This window comes from Mycosarcoma maydis, chromosome 1, assembly GCF_000328475.2.
Source record: "Mycosarcoma maydis chromosome 1, whole genome shotgun sequence".
Classification (NCBI taxonomy): Eukaryota; Fungi; Basidiomycota; class Ustilaginomycetes; order Ustilaginales; genus Mycosarcoma; species Mycosarcoma maydis.
In genome coordinates this window covers 1,130,079-1,150,862 of record NC_026478.1, presented here as the reverse complement: position 1 = coordinate 1,150,862, position 20,784 = coordinate 1,130,079, and the positions used below count along the sequence as shown (strand labels likewise).

The 20,784-nt window shown below is 53.3% G+C and overlaps 9 protein-coding genes across 9 annotated transcripts in view; 3 read left to right on the top strand and 6 right to left on the bottom strand.

Annotated features, from left to right (window-relative positions):
- Positions 1-217: 217 nt before the first annotated feature.
- Positions 218-3,919, top strand: UMAG_11824 (uncharacterized protein; the record flags this gene model as incomplete). The annotated part of the gene is made up of 1 exon (XM_011388510.1): positions 218-3,919. The coding sequence occupies one exon, from the start codon at positions 218-220 to the stop codon at positions 3,917-3,919; it is 3,702 nt and encodes a 1,233-aa protein (XP_011386812.1).
- A 275-nt stretch (positions 3,920-4,194) lies between these two features.
- Positions 4,195-4,797, bottom strand: UMAG_11823 (uncharacterized protein; the record flags this gene model as incomplete). Its single annotated transcript, XM_011388509.1, has 1 exon — positions 4,195-4,797. One exon carries the CDS (start codon positions 4,795-4,797, stop codon positions 4,195-4,197), a length of 603 nt encoding a protein of 200 aa, XP_011386811.1.
- Positions 4,798-5,370: 573 nt separating this feature from the next.
- On the bottom strand, positions 5,371-5,978 carry UMAG_11822 (mitochondrial 54S ribosomal protein uL13m; the record flags this gene model as incomplete). Its single annotated transcript, XM_011388508.1, has 2 exons — positions 5,371-5,844; positions 5,958-5,978. 2 exons carry the CDS (start codon positions 5,976-5,978, stop codon positions 5,371-5,373), a joined length of 495 nt encoding a protein of 164 aa, XP_011386810.1.
- A 516-nt stretch (positions 5,979-6,494) lies between these two features.
- Positions 6,495-7,574, top strand: UMAG_00407 (putative Tartrate dehydrogenase; the record flags this gene model as incomplete). The annotated part of the gene is made up of 1 exon (XM_011387984.1): positions 6,495-7,574. One exon carries the CDS (start codon positions 6,495-6,497, stop codon positions 7,572-7,574), a length of 1,080 nt encoding a protein of 359 aa, XP_011386286.1.
- A 137-nt stretch (positions 7,575-7,711) lies between these two features.
- Positions 7,712-8,361, bottom strand: UMAG_00406 (uncharacterized protein; the record flags this gene model as incomplete). Its single annotated transcript, XM_011387983.1, has 3 exons — positions 7,712-7,826; positions 7,910-8,029; positions 8,129-8,361. The coding sequence occupies 3 exons, from the start codon at positions 8,359-8,361 to the stop codon at positions 7,712-7,714; spliced, it is 468 nt and encodes a 155-aa protein (XP_011386285.1).
- An 891-nt stretch (positions 8,362-9,252) lies between these two features.
- UMAG_00405 (uncharacterized protein) lies at positions 9,253-12,075 on the bottom strand (the record flags this gene model as incomplete). The annotated part of the gene is made up of 1 exon (XM_011387982.1): positions 9,253-12,075. One exon carries the CDS (start codon positions 12,073-12,075, stop codon positions 9,253-9,255), a length of 2,823 nt encoding a protein of 940 aa, XP_011386284.1.
- Positions 12,076-15,559: 3,484 nt separating this feature from the next.
- UMAG_11821 (60S ribosomal protein eL8) lies at positions 15,560-17,247 on the bottom strand (the record flags this gene model as incomplete). Its single annotated transcript, XM_011388507.1, has 3 exons — positions 15,560-16,278; positions 16,384-16,501; positions 17,245-17,247. The coding sequence occupies 3 exons, from the start codon at positions 17,245-17,247 to the stop codon at positions 15,560-15,562; spliced, it is 840 nt and encodes a 279-aa protein (XP_011386809.1).
- A 1,476-nt stretch (positions 17,248-18,723) lies between these two features.
- Positions 18,724-19,758, top strand: UMAG_00403 (putative malate dehydrogenase precursor; the record flags this gene model as incomplete). Its single annotated transcript, XM_011387981.1, has 1 exon — positions 18,724-19,758. The coding sequence occupies one exon, from the start codon at positions 18,724-18,726 to the stop codon at positions 19,756-19,758; it is 1,035 nt and encodes a 344-aa protein (XP_011386283.1).
- Positions 19,759-20,082: 324 nt separating this feature from the next.
- UMAG_15058 (uncharacterized protein) overlaps positions 20,083-20,784 on the bottom strand; it is a gene marked incomplete at both ends in the record, with an annotated part of 2,775 nt that continues 2,073 nt past the window's right edge. The window contains one exon of the mRNA XM_011388561.1: positions 20,083-20,784. Coding sequence (XP_011386863.1) covers positions 20,083-20,784 — 702 coding nt within the window.

Sequence of the window (20,784 nt, the reverse complement as noted above, 5' to 3'; positions counted from 1 at the left end):
TGATTACTTTCGTTCAGCCCTCGATCTCGTCTTTTTCGGCCAAGCTGGCTCATTTCAATACTTCTACCGAATCTACAGTGGATGTTTACCGCCCTTTCATCCATAAAAATATCGACTACCACAACACTGGCCTCGCCATCGGCTTTTCCGACACGAAAGAGCGGATTTTCCTTCTTGACGCTTTAAGACAAGACTCGTACCATCCTCTAGTATCACAATGGTGCTCCCACAGTCGCAGCGTACTGCGTCTTCCCGTTCTGGCGCATGGTCCGGCAAGTTAAGAAACAGGAACAGCAGCGCCGTCTCGCTCACCTCGAGCAGCAACGAAGGTTACGATGCCGCGGCCTCTCGCGGAACGAGCATGCATAACAGCCACAATGGCTTGTCTCGGAGACATCAACCCAGTCAAGCCGTTTCTGAAAACTCGACCGAACGAGCCCGAACATCGACAACCGACGAGTCCAGCGACGCCGAGTATTCGAGGTCCTCCATTTTCGGCAGACAACGTGGTTCGTCGGTGTCCAAGAAACAAACCGTGTCACACGATTCCAGCTTCACCAAGGCCGGAACTGCTTCGACAAAGTCAGGCTCCAGCGGCGTCGGAACCCTCCGAGGTTTGGGTCGTCGGCTATTCAACCGATCCAGCTCGAATCTCAAGCCTGCTGCTTTGCTCACTTCTCGCTCTCATTCGGCTTCTTCCGATAGCACACAGGCTCAGTCACCTCCTCTGACTCCGACCACTCCGCCACTGATTCAGCCCGTCTGGCTGCCCAATGGTCAAAAGGACTTTTTCGCCAACTTATCAAGCCTGCCGTCCGGCTTTCATGGATCGAGTCAGCCAATCACCGACTTGCACGCTTCCAGCGGTATCACTACCGACATCAGTCCAAAAACGAGGCAAGAGGCTTTCACCGATCAGCGCCACTCGTACGACTACAGTAGAGAGACCATTTTTGACGACACTTCAAGCAATGGACACGGCGTCAGCAACACGTTTTCGCATACCTACAGCCTCCTTTCCACGTCCTCTGCTCCAAGCGCTACGGCTGCCCTTCCCACTCTCAACAGCAGTATTGCTCGACGAGAGATTCCTGCCGTGATCGAAGAGGAAAGCGACTCAGACTTTTTGCGTGCCGTGCTCAACTTCGGTGATGGTGAAGACGCGTTGTCTCAGTCTCCTTCTTACAGAGGAGGCAGAGCAGCTCCGCTGCCCAGCCGATCCAGCTCGTTGGGCCAGATTTCAGGCATCGCCTCGAGCCCATCATACGCCAACCCCTTCTCTACTGCGCGACCTCCCCTGCATCGGACGCCCGATGGTCGCATGGTGCTGACGCAGGCGGCGGCCAAGGACTTTGCGTCAGAGAAACAAACACCAGGCTACTTACTTGTGCAGCGCAAGTATCGCAGGGGCTTGTTCGGGAACGAGTCCGAGTCCGAAGACGAGTACGGCGATGATGAAGACCTCGGTGATGACGAGACCACGATGACCACTCCCTCAAGTCGTGCAACCTCTGCGACCGCTCAGCAACTAAGTCAGAGAGAGAAATCCAACCGATTTCCGTCCTCCTTTGCCAAGTCATCGTCAAGAGCGCAGTCTCCCAGTAACGACAGCTCCACCCACTCTCCTCGACCGCCTGGCCTCGATTCGGCTGCGAAAAAAGCTCTGTACAATTGCACGCTGCTCAAAGTGCATATGCACCTGGCACCTACACTTGCAGGTGACGCCGAAGCCCGAACGCTCATTCCCGTCATTGCGACAGGTGAGGTGTTGTACAACAACGAGGATCTCAAATTTCCTCGTTCCATTAACGGCGCATCCAGACTTCACAAGCATACAAGCACGCACGGCTTTGTGCGTAATCTCCACGTGGCCCTCGCAAGGACTTCGGTGATGCGTAAACTGCGACGCGAAAGGCTGAGTATCGAGCAAGAGGTCGAAATCTCGTGGTTCCAGCGACGCTATGGCAGTGCCAGCATCCCTGCAGAGCACATCTCCAAGGCGCTGAGTCAGAGGCAGATGGTCAGTCCAGAGGCACTAGCAAAGCCGCCCATCGCTGCTGCATCGCACGATCTAAATGCCGCCCCTTTGAAATCAACTACGTCCAATCGCAGGCTGAGCGGCACCGTTGGTGCGGAAGCCGGCCAGAAGAACGACAAAACTGGCATTGTCGTGTGGGCACAAAGGCCAAGTTTCCTAGAGAGGACTGTCGAGCTACTGCCGGCGGATGAGTTTGCTCCGGGCGAGGTGCTCTACTCTGGGGCCAAGCTTGCTCTTCACTCTGGTGCGGCATCATCAGCGTCGCCAACGTCGACCATTTCATACTCGCCCAGAATTCGAGTGCTCGCTGACCTTCCTTCCATTCACGAGGAAAGGCGGATCAAATATCAGCTTGCCCAAAAGCCAAGGCGTGCGTCGCGGCTAGCTTCGGCCAGCGACGGTACCGTGATGGAAGGATCCGACTGTCGCACGTCGTCAGCAACTCGATCCGCCAGAGGGTCGCCGCTCGCCTCACCTTCAAGCAAGCAGAAACGGCTACCACCCTGGATGGCGCCCCGCAACCCTCACTTGCTCTCGCCTCGATCCATGTCACACCTGCACAGCTCTCGAAGTGCTTCGGAAGGTCTTACCGCTTTCAGCACGTTGCATCAGAACAGCAGCACATCCTCAATCCCCAGGGTCAGGGAGACGGAAGAGCCGGGTGCCGACAGCAGCGACGAAGAGGTACCGCTGGCGAACTTGCAAACATTCCGAGCGCAGCGCAGCGCCGAAAAGGAGAGGATCCAGAAACTCGAAAATGAAATTGCTTTGCTCAGGCTCAGAGAGGGGGAGCGAGACAAGGACGAAGAGGAGCGCAAAGCGAGGGAAGAGGAAGCTAGACGCATCGAGGCTGAACGAGTCTACGAAGAGCGAAAGGCTGCCTTGGAGGCACGAAGGATGGAAAAAAACAGGAGGTCGTTGCAAGAGGCTAGGGAGAGGCGCGGGTTTACAAGGCAGTCGGTATTGCTTGCTGAGCCCAACTATGGTGCTGGCAATCCACTGTTGAGCCCGATCCACAGGTCAAAGCCAGACAGCTCACCAAGTTCGCCAAATCTTGCCGCCAGTCACGAGCCGATGAGCCCAGGCGCAAGCAGAGCGATACAGCACGGTGCAGCGATGTCTAAGCTGCAGGGAAATCGCGGCAGTTTGAGATCATCGAGCAATCTGTATGCGCAGCAAGAGGGACAAAGAAGGTCAAAGACGTCTGTCGTCGCTGCCGCATCATCGATCATAGAGCACACCGCTCCAGCCATGACCAGTCCTCGTATGCAATCATCGGTGACCGCGGTCTCTCCTCTTGTCGAGTTGCATCGTAACTCTTCCATGGCCAGTCTCACCGCGACAGCTGCTCAGCACAGCTTGTCGCAACGTCGAAGCATGGTAGCGCTGTCCACGTCACCACAGATCACGCAACGAAGAACGTCGCTGAATCCTCTTCCTCTTGGACACTTTCAAGAAGGCGCTATGCAGTCACATCCTGCGCAATCCATGCAGCATCTCAGCCCACATCTGCCCAACCTGCACCACACAACGTCGTTGTTCCAGTTATCCCCCGCCCTTGCCGAGCCATCACGGACCATGCTACCGAACAACCCGACGAGCAATCTGCTGTCATCGCAACCATATTTGACGGACCCGCGACTATCGATGAGCACGACAGATCTGCGAGCTCATGCGCATTTGCTCTCATCGACAGATCTGCGAGCTCATGCGCATTTGCACCAGGCCCACGCACAGGCCTATGTGGCGCAGCCATTCATGGCTCAGACGGCGAAAGTCAGCTCGAGGATGAGACCAAGAATGCCAGCGCCGCTCGTATCGTTGTACGGCGATGTGGTGCCGAGTAGTGCTTTGTCATCACAACAAGCAAATCGCCGCTGAGGAGACTCTGCTGTTGGAAGATATCACTGATACACGATCCTATTTCTATGAACGTGCGCCGGCCCTCTGGCACGCAGGTGTGTGTGTGTGTGCGTGCGTATGTGTACTTGCAGGTCTTGAGCACGTTGAGCTGCCGTCTGCATTGCGTTGACCAATTTTCCTGAGATGTCTGCTCGATCTACGCGATCGCAATGGAGTCACTGAGCTGACGGAATGAGCCCTGGACGGTACGCGAGTTTCACCTCGTCATCTTGAACGTTGTGAGACGACTACGCTTAGATGAGCCTGAACATGTTCTTCTTGGTCTCTGGACCCAGACCTTCTTCGTACCTTCCGTTGACTATGGATACACCGGCGGCCCCACCTTCTCGATCCAGGAGTTTGGATAGGAGTTCTTGGTCTCGAGCCAGCATTTTGCCTCGTATTGGCACAGACGGATGTGCGGGCTGGATGGCTGTTGGATGGTCGGAGGAAGAAGGTGACGCTGCTGCGATTGGAAGTGGATGTGGGTTTGATGATGGTGATGATGGTGATGCTGGTGATGCTGGTGATGCTGGTGATGCTGGTGATGCTGGTGATGCTGGTGATGCTGGTGATGCTGGTGATGCTGGTGATGCTGGTGATGCTGGTGATGCTGGTGATGCAGAGGTGGCTTTGGACGACGAGCTTGAAGTGGAGGATGCAACGATCGAGTCCGAGTCTGGCAGGGTCTTGGCCGTGAACCAGCCGAACAAAGATGTCACACTACTACGCCGTCGTGAGGTTGAAGTGGACAGATGTCGACTACTAGCAGCAGCACCCGCAGTGTTTATGACACTGCTGCACGCAAGCGCAGGGGCTGCGTTTCGCAACACTGTTGTTCGTGCTCCTGTGAACATTATCGTAATCCAATCAGTGTAAGTCCTTCATGGAGCAGTGGAAGGTGATAATGGAAGTGATGAAGAAGTCTGCCCAGAACGCTTTGGCTTTCGCGCAAGTCCCAGTGGCCAGGGAAGAATTCTGAACCCTTCCAAGCGTGAACATGCAAGGATCGTGGTTTTGTGATTCAGCAACAAGCACTCACTCTCATGACGAAATCTCTGCCGAGATCCGGAGGTTTGATTTCCAGTTCCCTCCAAGTTTGGGAGTAACTTAACTTATATAGGCAAATTTAAGCGAATCAGGCAATTGAGCAAGCGTCCACTGCTCCTGTGGCAAGAGCCGCATGTGAGGCGAATGGATGTCGGATAGATGCAAGCTGTATGGAAGCATTTCTTAGAGTAAATGGTACAAGTACATGCGCCTGAGAATCGGCAGCTGGGGACAGCAGAGCTGGCGGTGAGATAGGTAGTGATGCGAAAAGAGTAGTTTGCTGGACTCGGTAATGTGGATGAATCAGAGCGAATAGATGGCGCTCGATGCAGTGCGAGCAGCACCCTCGACACTAATAGAGATATCGAGCACGACCGATATCATTGCTTGGTCGCCGACTGTGCAGCACCACCCACCACACTCGCACTCGCGGTCACTGGCGTCGCACCATCATACCTCGTCAGCACGTTCTGCTCATACGGATGTTTCTCTCCATCAAAGATCTTCAACCTCTCCAGCCTTCGATCCCTCAACGTGTTCTTGGGCAACATACCGCTTACCGCCTTCCTAATGATCTCCTCGGGCTTCTTTTCCATCATCTCTTTGTACTTGATTTCCTTCAATCCACCGGGGTACATGGTGTGATGACGATACACACGCTGGTCCGCTTTTCGTCCCGTAACAACCACCTGCTTGGCATCGGTGACCACGACGTAGTCGCCCACATCTTTGGATTGATCGTAGATGGGTTTGTGCTTGCCCATAAGCAGTTTAGCGATGTTGACTGCAAGCGGGCCGAGAACACGGTTTTTGGCAGAGACGGCATGCCAGGTCCGTGCGAATGCTAGTGATGACTGTATTGGGAATTCCATCGATTCGTATAGATTGGGCCAACAAGCGGAGCAAATGAAAGAAGATCAGCAGGATGCGACACAACTTCGGTTACATCACCTGACGAGACACTCACGTTGCCAACGAATTGTGACATGATCGCAATGTTCTATACTTGCTGATCAGTCAGCCTTGTCGAAAGTTTGTGACCGAGGTCGAGGTTGTTATGCTCTTGAACGTCGTTGAGCGCTGTTGGTGGCGAGTGGTTACAAAGGTTGATGGCAAGTAGTGTGTCGAGCAGCGAAAAAAGTCAAATCGCGGATCTTCCACTCAAAGCTCGGGTCCGAATTTTGGAGGAACCTGAATGATAACTTGTACGACTTGACATTAAACAAGGAAGATAGATTCACGATTAGGGACCGGCAATTTCCACGGCAACGTGGGACGAGCTGCAAAGGCAGGCCGCATGACAGAAGTGGGGATGTAAGCGCATGCATACAACTTTATGAAGAAGATTTGTACATGACTTGTCGCTCTCCGCTTCGCACAGATCGTCATCCCTAGGCACAAGTCAAACTTTCGCACCGCATTCGCCTTTACTATTGAGCCCATATCAACTTCCTACAACAGCACACCGTCATTTCTCGCACCCACGAAGCGGTGCTCTCCAATCATGTCGTGCAAGACCTACAAAATCGCCGTCATCCCCGGCGACGGAATCGGACAAGAGGTCATGCCATGTGGCCTTCAAGCTCTCCGCGCCGCCTCTGCGCGATTCAAGTTCGACCTTTCCATCACCGCCTTCGATTTTGCTTCGTGTGATTACTATGATAAGCACGGCAAGATGATGCCAGACAATTGGATCGAGCTGCTTACCCCCTTTGACGCGATCTATTTCGGCGCTGTCGGCGATCCAGCCCGTCACCCTGACCATGTTACGCTCTGGGGATCATTGCTGCAGATGAGAAGGCATTTTGACCAGTACGTCAACTTGCGCCCTTGTAGATTGGTCAAAGGCGTACCTAGTCCATTGGCTAGTCCGGGCGAGATCGATTTTTGGATCGTGAGGGAGAATACCGAGGGAGAGTACTCGGAGGTAGGAGGCAAGATTTTTGAGGGTACAGAGAGAGAGACAGTGATTCAGGAGACCATCATGACTCGTGTAGGAGTGGATCGTATCCTTGAATACGCTTTCAAACTCGCAAAGACCACCAAGAGAAAGAGATTGACAAGTGCGACCAAGAGCAACGGCATCAAAATCACCATGCCCTACTGGGACGATCGCTTCAAGCTCATGTCCACAGCCTACCCAGAAGTTGCGACAGAGCAGTTCCACATCGACATTCTTACCGCTCACTTTGTCGCTAAGCCCAGTCACTTTGATGTTGTGGTAGGATCCAACCTACATGGTGATATCTTATCCGACCTGGGCCCCGCCGTAACCGGTACGATCGGCATTGCCCCTTCCGGCAACATCAATCCGGAAGGAAAGTTCCCAAGTCTGTTCGAACCTGTACACGGTTCAGCTCCAGATATCATGGGCAGAGGAATCGCAAATCCTGTAGGTATGATCTGGGCAGGTCAGATGATGTTGCTGCACCTAGGCGAGAAGGAGGCAGCAGAGACCATGATCAAGGCAATCGATTTTGTACTGGGTCAATCAGATCAGAGCATGCTGACACCGGATATGAAGGGAAGAGGTACAACGAAAAAGTTGGGAGATGCGATTGCGGAGGCTATCGCCTCGGTATGATGCTTTCCTCATATCGAAACACATAGCATTCAGCTGTTTCTCCGACGCATCGTGTATGTTCAATCCAGCTTGGCATCGAATTTAACGTGTGCGGTCTCTTCGGAATCTGTTCAGGTGAAAATCGCTACGCGTCACGTTTAGTTGATACGCAGACCAGCCTTGATGAAGAGCGTAAAGATGATGCCGATGCTAGCGAGGTATGAGCCGGTTCGGAGCGTAGCCAAAGCTTCGTCGGTGACATAGATGTAGAGCCTGTGCGGCGCCGATCAAAGCACAAGTAGTTGGTTGGTCATCTGCATCCTTGGGGCTGCTGCTAAGCATAACAGTCAACTTACAGATTGAACAAGGCTCGGCTGGCAAGGTAGCCGCTGGTAAGCTGGTTAAGTTGATGGCTGGGAACTTTGGCAGTATTGGCGGCTACCACAGCTGCTGCGAACAGACCGAGTGTCTCAAATCTGGCGCAAAACATCATCATTGCAGAAGTCAGGTATCAGATTGTCAGCTTTTGCCCTCTTATCCCAACTTGTCTTGCCTTCTCGTACCAAATTACTCACCCATTGAGCTGAGCGCTCTCCGCGCGAATGATCTTCTTATCCAGTGCCGTCTTGTCCTTCTTGGCTAGCAAATCCGCCATCATCTGACGAGGCGATACATTCTTGAACTTATTCTTGGCCAATCCTATTGCGACAAAGTGAGGAACGACCGCTAAGAACCAAGCCGCGGGGATGGTATAATACGAGTAGTTGGATGTGCTCGAAACCACGCTCGATCCAGCGAATACGGTCATTGTTGCTGAGAGGACGGAATTTGAAAAGCAGATGGTCGGTTTGAAGATAGCCGCGGAGTGTCAAGGTGCGAATGGTTGATGGGAAGGACGTGAGACGAAGATGGGCAGCGAACTTGATCGACCCGCAGATTAGCCAATACTCGTGACTATGTCTTTTGCGGAGCGGAAACCGGCAAATCATCCCGAAATGGCCCACTCGTGACTAATCTCAAACGCGAAGAATCGTGAATCTCACGTCTTATTCGTTATTATCAAAGAGTCGTGAGTGTTACCCCGCATGCGCCATGTACTCGATCTGGAATTCAACTCCACACGTGCACCTCTGCCTGCACACCTTCCATAAAATCTGCCTGGTTGCCTCCCAGCACTTGACCAAGTCTGATCGTCCACCAAACAGAGTGTGGTATTTCGTTATCATTTTTCAGCCGCGAACACCACATTCCCGATTCGTAGATTCTGGCGAAAACTGGCCCTCTTCAGGAATAGTCTAATACGTACGAATGAGAGATGAACGCGCTGACAATTGATTCGATGACAGAATGTAGTGGATGCGATGCTGATGTTTGAGCAATTGACATGTTTTGATTGATTGGCGAACAAGGGCGGAGAGAATGAAATGCAAACACGGGACTCAGTAGAAGACGTTGTTGATGCAGAAGACAAGAATCTGGTCCATGATGGTGCAATGGAGTTTGTACCAGGACCTTTTGAAAGCGCTCGAGGAACAAGTCCTCGTGGCGCTGGGCGGGAAGTTGATACTACAGCAAGCGATGCACTGTATCGATCATGTTGAGAACAGGGAGGAGCCGACAGCGACCTCAAGATGATCATTGAATACCTCGAGTGCAGATTGGAACACCGGTCAGGGTGATCGATGGAAGGAGGGCTTAATTAGGACGAAGGCCCATCAAATGAAGGCGTATTGAGGCCTTGCTGCTCTTCGATGCTTGTGGCAATAGCATCGCTGTTCGCTTCGCCACATCGCGAAGATGAATGCGACCGCGACGTCTGCAAGTCACCAGCTTCGTTGAGGGTCTCGTCATCTGTCGACTGATCTCGGATCTTCTGCTCAATGTTAGCCTGAAGATGCCCGAACACGACGAAGTGGTTGGGCGGCAGAAAGTCACTCGGCTGCTCGCGCAGGAACCTGAGAACGAGCTCAAGAGATTGCTGCGCCTGCTCAGCCGTGACAAGAGATGAGCCCTCGCCGGAATTCTGCAACGCTCGAATCCGTTCCAGCGCAGCGGCTGTGAGCTGTTCTGCGTCTGCAGCGCTGAGATTACGGAAGCTCGACTCTGCACCTGCATCAGCCGGCGACATGGATAGAGGTGAGGGTGTTTGAGGTGTATGATTGGCATTGGACAGACGCCCTTTGCCCCGATGCGAGCGTCCACGACTAGCGCCAGCGGACGGCTTGGATGCGCTTCGTCGGCCTCGAGCGGTGTTCTTTGGCGAGGGTGTAACTTCTTCACTGTGAGCATCGTGGGTTTGGCCTAAGAAGTGGATCTGAGACGACGAGGCGGACGCCTCAGCAAACTGAAAATCGATTGCAGGACCTAGAGCCATCTGCGCCTGGTTAGCTTGGAATTCCTCAAGGGCTCGTCTCCGCTTGCGATCCGACTCTGCATCTTCCTCCGTGACCTGATGCTGATCTGAAACGCCATCATGACTCTGATACACGACTGCGTAGTTCTGAACAGGCGGTGGCGGCATTGATTGATGTCCCATGTACATGTCGGGACGGAAGAAGGCAGGGTGGGGCATCGGTGCCGGAGGGTAGCCACTTTGGAAGTGCATTCGGGCCAAATCTTGGCTGAGCGGTGACATGCCTAGGATCGCCTGTGTCTTTTCCAGCTCGTCTCTAGCTCGCTTTTGAGGTGTGACCTTTGCCTTGATGTTTCGTCCAGATTGGCGTCGAGCAGTGGGAGATTGGACTTCAGTGCTTCCTGACGGATCGGCCGTACTCATGCTCGAAGCCTTCGACGTATCAGAAGAATCTTCTGGTTTCAGCGCCAGAGACATGTCACTGCTGCTTGCCGAAGGCGTGACTCCCCCCATAAGCCCAGCTACATCCGATTCTGCATTATTGGTGCCGCGGGACTGAGGCTTGAGGATCTGGTTTCGGTCCCTAAACTTTTCGATCCAACCACCTGAGGCCTTGAACTTGTCTTCGCCGAGACCCAGCTCGCGTGCAATGCGGAGAGCTTCATGGCGGATCGTCGAGTCACGGATGACCTCACCGCGCGCCTTGAGCTCGGCGGCCCAGGTGGTCAGACGATCCTCGACGGCGGGAAACTTGACAGCCCGGTGTTTGGCGATGCGAGCTGCGTCGCTGCCGGGCTCAATGGCGAGCCATTTCTCCTTCTGTTTGAGGATCTTGCTGACAGTGCTACGTTCAATGCCAAATTTAACAGCGATGGCATCCTGCTTCACCTGGGGATTGGCGGCAGAATAGTCGCAAATCATCTTACGATCGATGTTGCGAAGCTTTTTCTTCTGCTTCGACATGCGCAGAGAAGAAGCTAGACCAAGCGAGCCAAGATCGCACGAAAAGACGTCTTCCGAAGCCGATGAAGCACGACTGAAAGAGCCCGAGGCAGTGTTTGACAAACTGTCAAAGGAGCACTCTTGCGAGGTAAAAGACCCGTCGTGATTAATACGAGCGCTGCCCAGGGGTGAGATGGAGGTCAAAGACGTCGAAGCCAGGCTGGCCGAGGGCGAGGTGGACCTGGCCGATGGTGCACTCGATGCAGCAAAATTGGCCTGGTGTCGAGGGCCATTGCTGGTGCCTCCATGCGCAGAAATGTGACCATGTTCGGCCATGCCAAGACCTAGATCCTGCCGATGTCCAGGATATTGAAAGAGGGTAGGGAAGGGACCGGCGCTCATGCCCTCTGATGGCGATACGGGTGCGCTGACATGGTTTTGGACAAACAATTCGCGAGCAGAAACACTCGACATGAAAGCAGCGGCCTGACCCAGGCTATGGCTGGGTCTATGCGAAGCGACTTGACGACCACCGCCAGGTCTTGTTCCGCTGTCAGGGAAACGTAGATCCGTCTGCGGATGAGGTGACGAAGGGTACGAGTTGAATTGATGCCGTTTGACAGCAGGTGAAGGATCCAGCTGGTGCTGCACGGAGGCCGCCGCACTGGCTTGATCGTGAGGGACATGAGTCAGGCAATCGTTGTCTCCAGCTTCTGCATCAGCTTGGACAGTAGCCTGCGAGTCCGAACATCGGATGGAGGAGCCGATAAAGTGGTCTGCAGCCTGGTTGGCCTGCGCCGACGTCTGCTGGTGGGAGGTTTGAGAGTCTTCGTTGAAGCCAAAAGCCTGAGCAAGACCAGTCGACTGCACGTTCTCGGATTGGGAATCCGCATCACTAGCCTGTGTATGTTGCTGATGCTGCGGAGGCCCTGGCTTATTGCCGGATTGAACATTCTCAGTGTCTAGGTGAGCCTCGGAGAAGACATTGAGACTTGTAGAAGTATGCTTGATGAAAGCGTTTTGCGGACCGGGATCGTAGGACGCACCATGTGCCATGTTCATGTGATTTTGGTGGGCGAAAGCGTCGTTGGCGTGCTGGCCCGACTCAATGTTCTGGTGCACATTGACCGTCGCGTTGCGCGGAGATACAGCCAGATTGGTGAGGTCCGAAAAGTGTGTGGGTCCGTCCATCTTGAGGCCAAGGCCGATCTCAGGATGGTGGTCCATCATGATCGGCAGAACAACCTGTGCTTACCTTAAAAGAGCGTCAAATGATCGAGGAGCGGCGGAAAGGCGCAATTCAGGCTGTGGTGTCTCGGTAAAGATAGGAGGTTGGTACGGTTCAGAGTTAAAGAAAGCAATGTTGATGCAGAAGTGCCTCTGAGGGTGTGCTGCAACACAGCACTCGAGCAAGGCGAGAGCCGCGTTGGGAGTGACTCTTTCGTCAGATGATGACAATAGTGTACATCAGGAATTGGATCGACCGTGCAGCAGTGGATCGCGAGACAGATGCTGCAAAAAAGGGTATGAATGTTGCAAGGGAGATACGCAAAATGATACTTGCTGTGCGTTGCTGGAGCGGAAGGTCGTGAGGATCGTGAGGATTCGTGGATTTTGAGCGAGTTGAACAAGGTCAGGAAAGTCTTGCCCAAGTGAGAGGATACAGAGTATTAAAGTCAAAACTTGAGCAATGCTGTGCCTTCGAGACAGTTTGGACTATGGTGGTCGCGGAGCAGCACCGATGTGGAATGTGGTAACGAGACAAGCGATGCGGGCTGTGCCGACAGACCTTGAGCACTTCCTACGCCGCTGTCACCTGGCGTCGAGCTCGCCAACTAGATCTACCTTGGAAGGATATGTCAGGATGCTTTGCAATATCGAAAGCAGCGTCGAAGGCAGCAATCAGATAGCACTGAAGCTATGAGTCAGCTGCAGACAGATAGGGATAGGGATACAGGACGCAGTGAACAAGGATCACTAGCGACCTCTGCTGCTCGCACTAACAGAGGGCTAGACCTCAAACGAGGATCGATGAATAAGTTCTGCTGTGCACCTGAGTAGAAGGTGAAGGAGAGAAGGTAGGAGAGGCTTGAACAGGATGGTCGGGAAGGAGGAAGGGAGACTGATCAAATAGTGGTTTTGACAGGCTCACTTGACTTTCGACCTAGAGCCGCTGTAGCGGCATTCACGATTGGCACAGGCCAAAGAAGCGGAAAGCTGCGGTGAGAAAAGCGCGACACTCACGACTTCCAAAGACCAACTCCAGAGGAGGCCCAAAAAAAAGAGATTAAATAGAGGGCTTGAAAATTGGAGCGAAAAGAGGCCTGGAAGGGGGAAGAAAAAACTCATGCTTGGCTGGCCTTGACCAGCCAACGAATAGGTTTGCCGCCTTGCACGTAGGCATCCTTACTGCTAGCCACAAGCTCAGCAGGACTTTGACCTCATTCGCTGCATTTGCATCCCGTCCGACACGAATTGAATGCCACTGCGCATATGAGTTTCGCATTGAGAGGACAAGAATAAGAGTATCGTCGTTTCACCTCCAATTGTCTCGAGTTGCGTGTGACAAAAGGATGAAAAGCATAACTAAAGCGTCGTCCAGCAAAGTACGACCAATCACGAGGTCATCCCCAGCCTGTATTGCAAGCAGACAACAAATGCCGAGCACCAAGGGCAACAGTTCCCGGCGCACTGTTTGCTCCAACTCAATGGGCAAGTGAGTGACTGCGCTGTCTCTAATCTCGGATAGAGCCGATCGTGGATGACTGTAACAGGAAAACTTCGTACGAGATACGCCTGGGTCACAAGACCATCAAATCAATTATCGCCAACGCCTCCCTCGGAGAGACATCCAGTCAATAGACGCAAACAAAGAGCAACAGTCTGCTATCGGAAAACGTCCGAAGATAGCGTGTGCTACACAAGAGATACACTTGAGCTTGAGGCAAGCAACATTCAAGTTCCAACATCGGCGGACCGTGCCAAGGCAAGCCTCTACGCACAGCAAGCCTGAATGATGAATTGAAATGGGCCGAAAGCGCGCTTCAGATGTGCAGCGATTGACTGACAAGTCCCACTCTCATCCCATGACTTGTCTGGGCTATCCTTGACTTTTCATCGGATTGTTCCGCACATACGGGTTAACACTAGCGACTCGCTTGTCGTGCACCATTTTTGATCGGATTTGACCCGACGATCGGTGGCTGTATGGGCGTCGGACCAACTCCAAGAAGGTTGCACGGGACTCTTGGAAACGTCGCCAAGGCTATCGGTGAATGCGACAAAGCATTCTATGCGGGTTGTGGCGTCCGTTTCGGACGCTGTTCCACGCAGGCAGTCTCATGCGACGACGATGGCTCACACATCCAGTGGATTGGCAACCCCGGCCCCTTGCAAGAGGGAAACAGAGCTGCGTAACCTCGAGCTGCCTCACAGAAAAACGCAATGCCGGACAACTGCGACTTCGTTTGGCTGTATGCTACCGCTTCGGCTTGTCGACTCGCTCGTGGAAGGCGTGAAAATAGTTGCGCAACTTCCGACGCTCTTTTTTAACGTCGCTGTTGCTGCGCTTTCTCGAACCTTTAACTAACTCGCTTGGACCCTGTAGGGTTTCGCCTGATCACCCCGCTTGTCGTCTTTTCCCTAACACCAATCCTTTTTTACACTACGGCGTCGCCAGACTTTGCCAATCTTTCATGCATCGATCGGATCGGCGTCCTTGCAACGGACGTAGCTGAATCTGTGAGTTACGAGACGGAAAGCTCTTCCGAAGTCAATTCTTGCAAAGAAGCTAATTGACGGCTACGTGCCACTAATCACTCTGAGACCAAGTTCCTCGTCATATATCCTCATTTTTATTTGTTTATTTTGGCTTCATATGCGTTCTTCTCAAGGATCGGCCCTGTTTCAGCAGACAACGTTCGCGTCAAGTCACGCATCATTCACGATTCTGGAATTCATGTGGAGGCTGGTCGACATTTTCCCACTCATCACGAATAATCACATTTCGCCTCAATGCCTGTCCATCATGGTGCGACTTGGCATGTTCTGAGTGAGTAGCTCAAGTGAGTAGCTCAAGTCACAAGATCCTCCTACCACTATTTTCTGACCGGAGATAAGATGCATTGAAGTGCGACAACATTCGATCGGATGAGCAACAGCAAAAAAGCGTTTACGCACAGGGGAATTGGTTGGAAGTTCCGTCCAGCTGACTTTCTAGCGGCTGGAATGGTAATGGTCTGTGCGCCGAGACTCATCCCCGATAAGATGGTAGCTGCATTTCGCATGAGAAGCTCAGACTTGGCTTGTTTTCGTACGGGTCCTTCTTTGTGGCAATCCGAAGATCGTCCCGCTGCTTTTCCACATCTACTTAAGTTAGTAGTCACACAAAGACGAACACGTATTGGATGGAGGAAGCACAAATCAGAGATTTGGGGTATTGTACAAAGTGCCAAAGTAGCACCAAAACCTTCACGGGCAACGAGCAACTGGAGGAGCCGAGAAGCCAAGTCGCACCGCGAGTGCGGAGCTCTAAAATATTAGTACGACATCACGATCCATTCACTAAACAAGCAGGAGCGAACATGAAATCGACCAAGGACTGAAAGAAAAAAAGGGGAGTGTTGATCTTGAGAGGCAACTCGAGACCAGCTTTTGTAAGGCTTGCGCCCAGCATAGACAAATCGACATCAGAAGCAAACGCATAAAACATTTACTCGTCGTCCTCGGCCGCGGCAGCGGGGGCGGCCACAGCGATGGGCTTAGGCTGAAGAGCGGCGGCCTTGGCACGTTTGGCGAGCTTGTGGTTAGATCGCTGCGAGAGAAGTCCACCACCCCAGTGACGACGAATCTCCTCGGCCTTGTCAAGGTAGTTGGCCTTAGCGGCCGAGACAAGGTTGGCGAGCTCGCGCTCGTCCTCTGATCGGACCTCCTGGATAAGGGCAACGGCGGCGGTCTTCTTGTGAACAAGAGCACCGATCGAAGCCTTGGACTTGACAATGACGTAGGGGACGCCCATTTTGCGGCAGAGAGCGGGGAGGAAGACGACAAGCTCGATGGGGTCAACGTCGGCGGCGATGACAACAAGAGCAGCCTTCTTAGCCTCGATCAAGGCAACACAGTGGTTGAGACCGTACTTGACGAAGAGGGGCTTCTTGCCGTCAGCCTTGGCATCAGCCTTCTTGCCATCAGCAATGTCCTTGGCAGCGGCATCAAGACGACCCTTCTTCTCCTGCTTAGACTCGGGGCGGTACTTGTTGAGCAGCTTGAACAGATTGGTGGCGGTGTTCTTGTCAAGGGTGTTGGCGAACTGGGCGATCGCAGGGGGGACCTTCAAGCGCTGGTTAAGAATAACCTTCTGGCGCTGAAGGCGGACATATTCGGGCCACTTGACGAAGCGCGAGAGGTCACGAGGAGGCTGGATGTCCTGGCCTGTTGTTCAATGAAACAGATTAATGCAAATTGGCATCAAGAGTATTCAGGAGTTAGATGACAGCTGAGGAAAAACATCGAGATGGCGCGCAAAAGGAAACTTACCAATACCGAAGTTACGGGGACGCTTCTCGAAGAGAGGGTTCTTGGGAGCCTTGGTGGCCTTGCCCTTGGAGTAAGGGGCAGCGGCGGGCTTCTTAGCGGATCCGGTCTTAGCCTTGGGCTGTAAAGAAATAGAAACAAAAGGACACGAACAGAAACACAATAGTGTAACGCGGGGGTCATTGAGACGAGTCAGTATCCTGATTGCCATGTTTTGAGACCACAGGGGGTAGCAAGACATTGTAGAAGGCAAGCGGATAAGAGACAGACTCGGTGCTCTAAAAGAGGCGACGGGCGGCTCAAGACGACCCTCTAACCCAAAAGCAGAAGGTTGACCTCTTAAAAACGCAAAAGGCTGACTTCAAAGAGCTGACCAGCGCTTCGTGGAGGAGTCTCGAGAGTGATCACCCGACGCCCCATCCCCTGAAACCCAAAGGTCAGATGGACAAGGGTCTGCAAGGCGACATTGTGTTCTGCCAAGCGAACGCACTATGTCGATCCTCGCGAGGTCAAAGGACGCCATGCGATGCATGCAAAGCGAGGCAGTTGAAACAGTTGTTGAAGTGGAGTATGGGTGGGCGGTCACCGAGGTGCCTCTGCTTCTGCATTCTCCATCTCCTTTCTACGCAGCTGAGACGTAAAGTCTCTGTCTTGCCTATGCGATGCATCAAGAACGGCGTCACTTTGCCGGGTACAGCCGAGGCGGCAATGTCGTTTTACTGAAAAGGCCGCTGTAGGCGAGATTATAGGTGGGGAGGATTGCAGCACCGCATCATGTACTCATACATCCGAAAGCTGCTGCTGATGTCGTTGTCGATGGCATCATGTCGGGCCATATATTGCTACAGCTGTTGAGATGCGTACCATTTTGAATGATATCAACTGGTCTTGAAGGGGGAGAAGATGATGGTGAACAGGAAAGGACTTCGAGCGGGCTACGGCGTCACAAGACCAGACGCTGACTCCCGAATCACCTCAGTTGCAGAAAGCCTCTCTTGATTTTTGCGCGACTTTCTACCCTGGCAATGAAAAAAAAGCGCAGTAAATTTTCGGCCGTGGTTTTACCTTGGGTCACGTGCTTTTACCAAGGTTTTCCTGTACTTTTACTCTAACATGACGTGCCGAACATGAATTAAATTTAACAACTCTGTTCAGAATCACCTTCACATCACCGATGTAAATCGTTATTGTGGTTTGACTGAGCGAAAGCCGAGCGAAGTGCCCGCATGGTAGAATCGGCAAATGGGTGTTGAGGGTTACCCAACTGTACCAAAAGGGTGTCTAGACAACCAATCGGACTTGGGTTGTAATCTTCAACTATGAGGACAGAGGGTTGTGGCAAGACTTGGTCTTGAGCGGCAGAGATCCGTGTGTGCAAGTCTTACTTGGTCAAAAGACGTATCGCCCGCTCGCAGCGATGTTCTTGAAGCTGACCAGACCGTGGACTCTGGAAGCGGTAAGGTGGACACCGTCGGCTAACCGCAGGCATCGCAATTGGCTTCCAAGGATGGCGTGTGAAACAAGCTGGGCTCACGCTTTGAAAGCAAGATCATTCACGATTGTGCTGATAGAGCCGACGCAACCTGAACTATGGCTAACTTAGGACATGTGAGCTGCGGGGCACTTATCTGATAGGCCTCTATTGGGAGTTACTCGTGACTAGTAATGGTAGCATGAGTCTCAGTATCCGATGTGACGTGGTCGTCACTTCAAGCACGAAGCGTGGATCGTGTGAATCGTGAATCACGTGAATCACAAACATCGCAGCAAGCTGTGAGCCTTTATCGGCAGATGTCAGATTTCGTCAAAAATGTGGCGAGTTGAAGCGAAAAAAAAAAGAGATCGATGGTGATGACGAGATGTGAGATGTTCTTCTTGATTGTCGAATTCTTCCTGATTCCTCCGTTGTAGATCTCAGCTGTAGTAGCGGGAGGAGGAGGCAGAATGCGCGCTTTGGGCAACTGAAGGACGAATCACGCATCCAACAGGCGAGGTGTTCGTCGCTGAATTCTCCACCTCTTGCCGTGTCGCTTGCTCGCTCGTCTGCCGCTTTCAGATCCTCGAACAGAGTCACTGACTGCCCAACAAGAGGGAAAAAAAGGGGAAAGAAACAATCAAAGCGCGGTTTTGCTTGCGCTCTCCGAATAGCTCCGTGGCTCCATTAAACACGATCTAAAGAGCAGAGCGATTTGTGATTCGTGCTTTGAGTCGATTATTGCCTCTTTCTGTGCGCCTGTCCCTGTGTCGGTCACCGTGTGCCGGTCCGTGGATAAGGTTTGCGTCCAAACCTCCATCTCCGTTCAATTAGATCCCAACACATTCCCTCAACATTCCCTTGTGATCATGTTCGCTCGTCAGGCTCTTCGCTTGGCTGTGCCCAAGGCCGCCGCGCCTCGTTTCTTCTCGTCATCGACCGCCAACAACCGCGCCGTCGCCGTTCTCGGTGCTTCTGGCGGTATCGGACAGCCGCTTTCTCTTCTGCTCAAGCAGAACCCTTTGGTCTCGGACCTGCGCCTGTACGATGTTCGTCTCGCTCCCGGTGTCGCCGCCGACATTTCGCACGTCAACACCCCCTCCACCACCACCGGTTACCAGGCTGACCAGCTCGGTGAGGCGCTCAAGGATGTCGAGGTCATCGTCATCCCTGCTGGTGTCCCCCGTAAGCCCGGAATGACTCGTGACGACCTTTTCAACACCAACGCCTCGATCGTCCGTGATCTCGCCAAGAAGGCCGCCGAAGTCGCCCCCAAGGCTCACCTCCTGATCATCTCGAACCCTGTTAACTCGACTGTCCCCATCGTCGCCGAGGTGTTCAAGAAGGCCGGTGTCTACGACCCCAAGAAGCTGTACGGTGTCACCACCCTCGATGTCACTCGTGCTTCCACCTTCCTTTCGGGCATCTCGGGCAAGAAGCCCTCGGAGACCATTGTGCCTGTCGTCGGTGGTCACTCGGGTGTCACGATTGTACCCTTGCTCTCGCAGGCCAACGGCGGTGACGCCGTTGCCAAGGGCGAGCAGTACGAGAAGCTCGTCCACCGCATCCAGTTCGGTGGTGACGAGGTCGTCAAGGCCAAGGACGGTGCCGGTTCGGCTACCCTCTCGATGGCTTATGCTGCCGCCGTATTCTCCGACTCGCTCCTCAAGGCTCTCAACGGTGAGAAGGGCATCAAGGAGTGCGCCTACGTCGAGTCGCCCCTGTACAAGGACCAGGGCGCCACCTTCTTCGCCAGCCCCGTCACGCTCGGCAAGGATGGTGTTGAGGAGATCCACTCGGTCGGCAAGGTCTCGGCTGAGGAGGAGAAGCTCCTCGAGGCTGCTATCCCCGAGCTTGCCAAGAACATCAAGAAGGGTGTCGACTGGTACGCCGCCTCGCCCTAAGCGTCCTTCTCTCCTCTTTCTATCTTGCCATTTTGTGAGGACGCCGCCACTCTAGTACTTGCAACATCGTCTCTGATGCACGCTACCAAGTTTTAAGTCTCCTGCGGCGATTCATTCCTACCCCACTATGTTGCACTTCATCCACGATTTATGTCAAAAATGTAATCCCAATCACGCCAACCACACCATTGTGTATGTGCTGATCTGAATCAGGTGTAAGCATAATGCACAATGCCAACATGACATAACAAGACTAGATTAACGAGCCACAAGATGAGAAGAAACAATACTAAAACCACAATCGTGAGGCCGCCCTTTCACTCTTTATTCCGGATTGCCCTGCGCCACGCCGTCTGAATACGTTGCATGAGAAGGCAGGATGGTGTCCCCGCGCTGATCGTCACTGGTCGAGGTGAACATGTTATCAAAGCTAGCCGCGTGAGTCGCATCCTTGACGTCAGTATCTACGGTGGATTGCCCCGTCTGCGAATTGAAGTCATACCCAGTGGCCCCAGCGCCATTTGCCGAAGCAGCAGCGTTCGACAGCGCAGCAGCGGCAATCGCCAGCTCGGGAATACCGCTAGTAGCACTTGCCGCTTCCCGCTCCAGGGCCAGCCCTAACGCTGAACCGGGCATAAAGCTCGGGTCTACTCTCGCTCGCTCGTTGTACGCCGCTGCGATGTCTTCCATCAGATCCGCTTTGTCGAAACAGTCTTCGTACGACAGACCATACTGTCGGAACCCGGCGACGATGATGTCGACTTCACTTCGTTGGAATCGGATCAGCATGTGTGCGGCCTGCTCGAGGCTTTGCAGCGAATTGCAAGGGTCGAGACGAAGGTATTGGTTGCTGCGCAGGATTTCAGTGAGGCCTGCGATTCGCAAAGCACTGCTGAGCGCTTCTTCCTGGATCATATCGAGAGTGAGCTGTACTTGTTCCGGGTCAGGCACCCCGTCTCGTGGCACGTCTTGCTCCAACGCGACGCGACGCTTAAAACGAGCTTGATGGATGGGCGAAGTGGCATC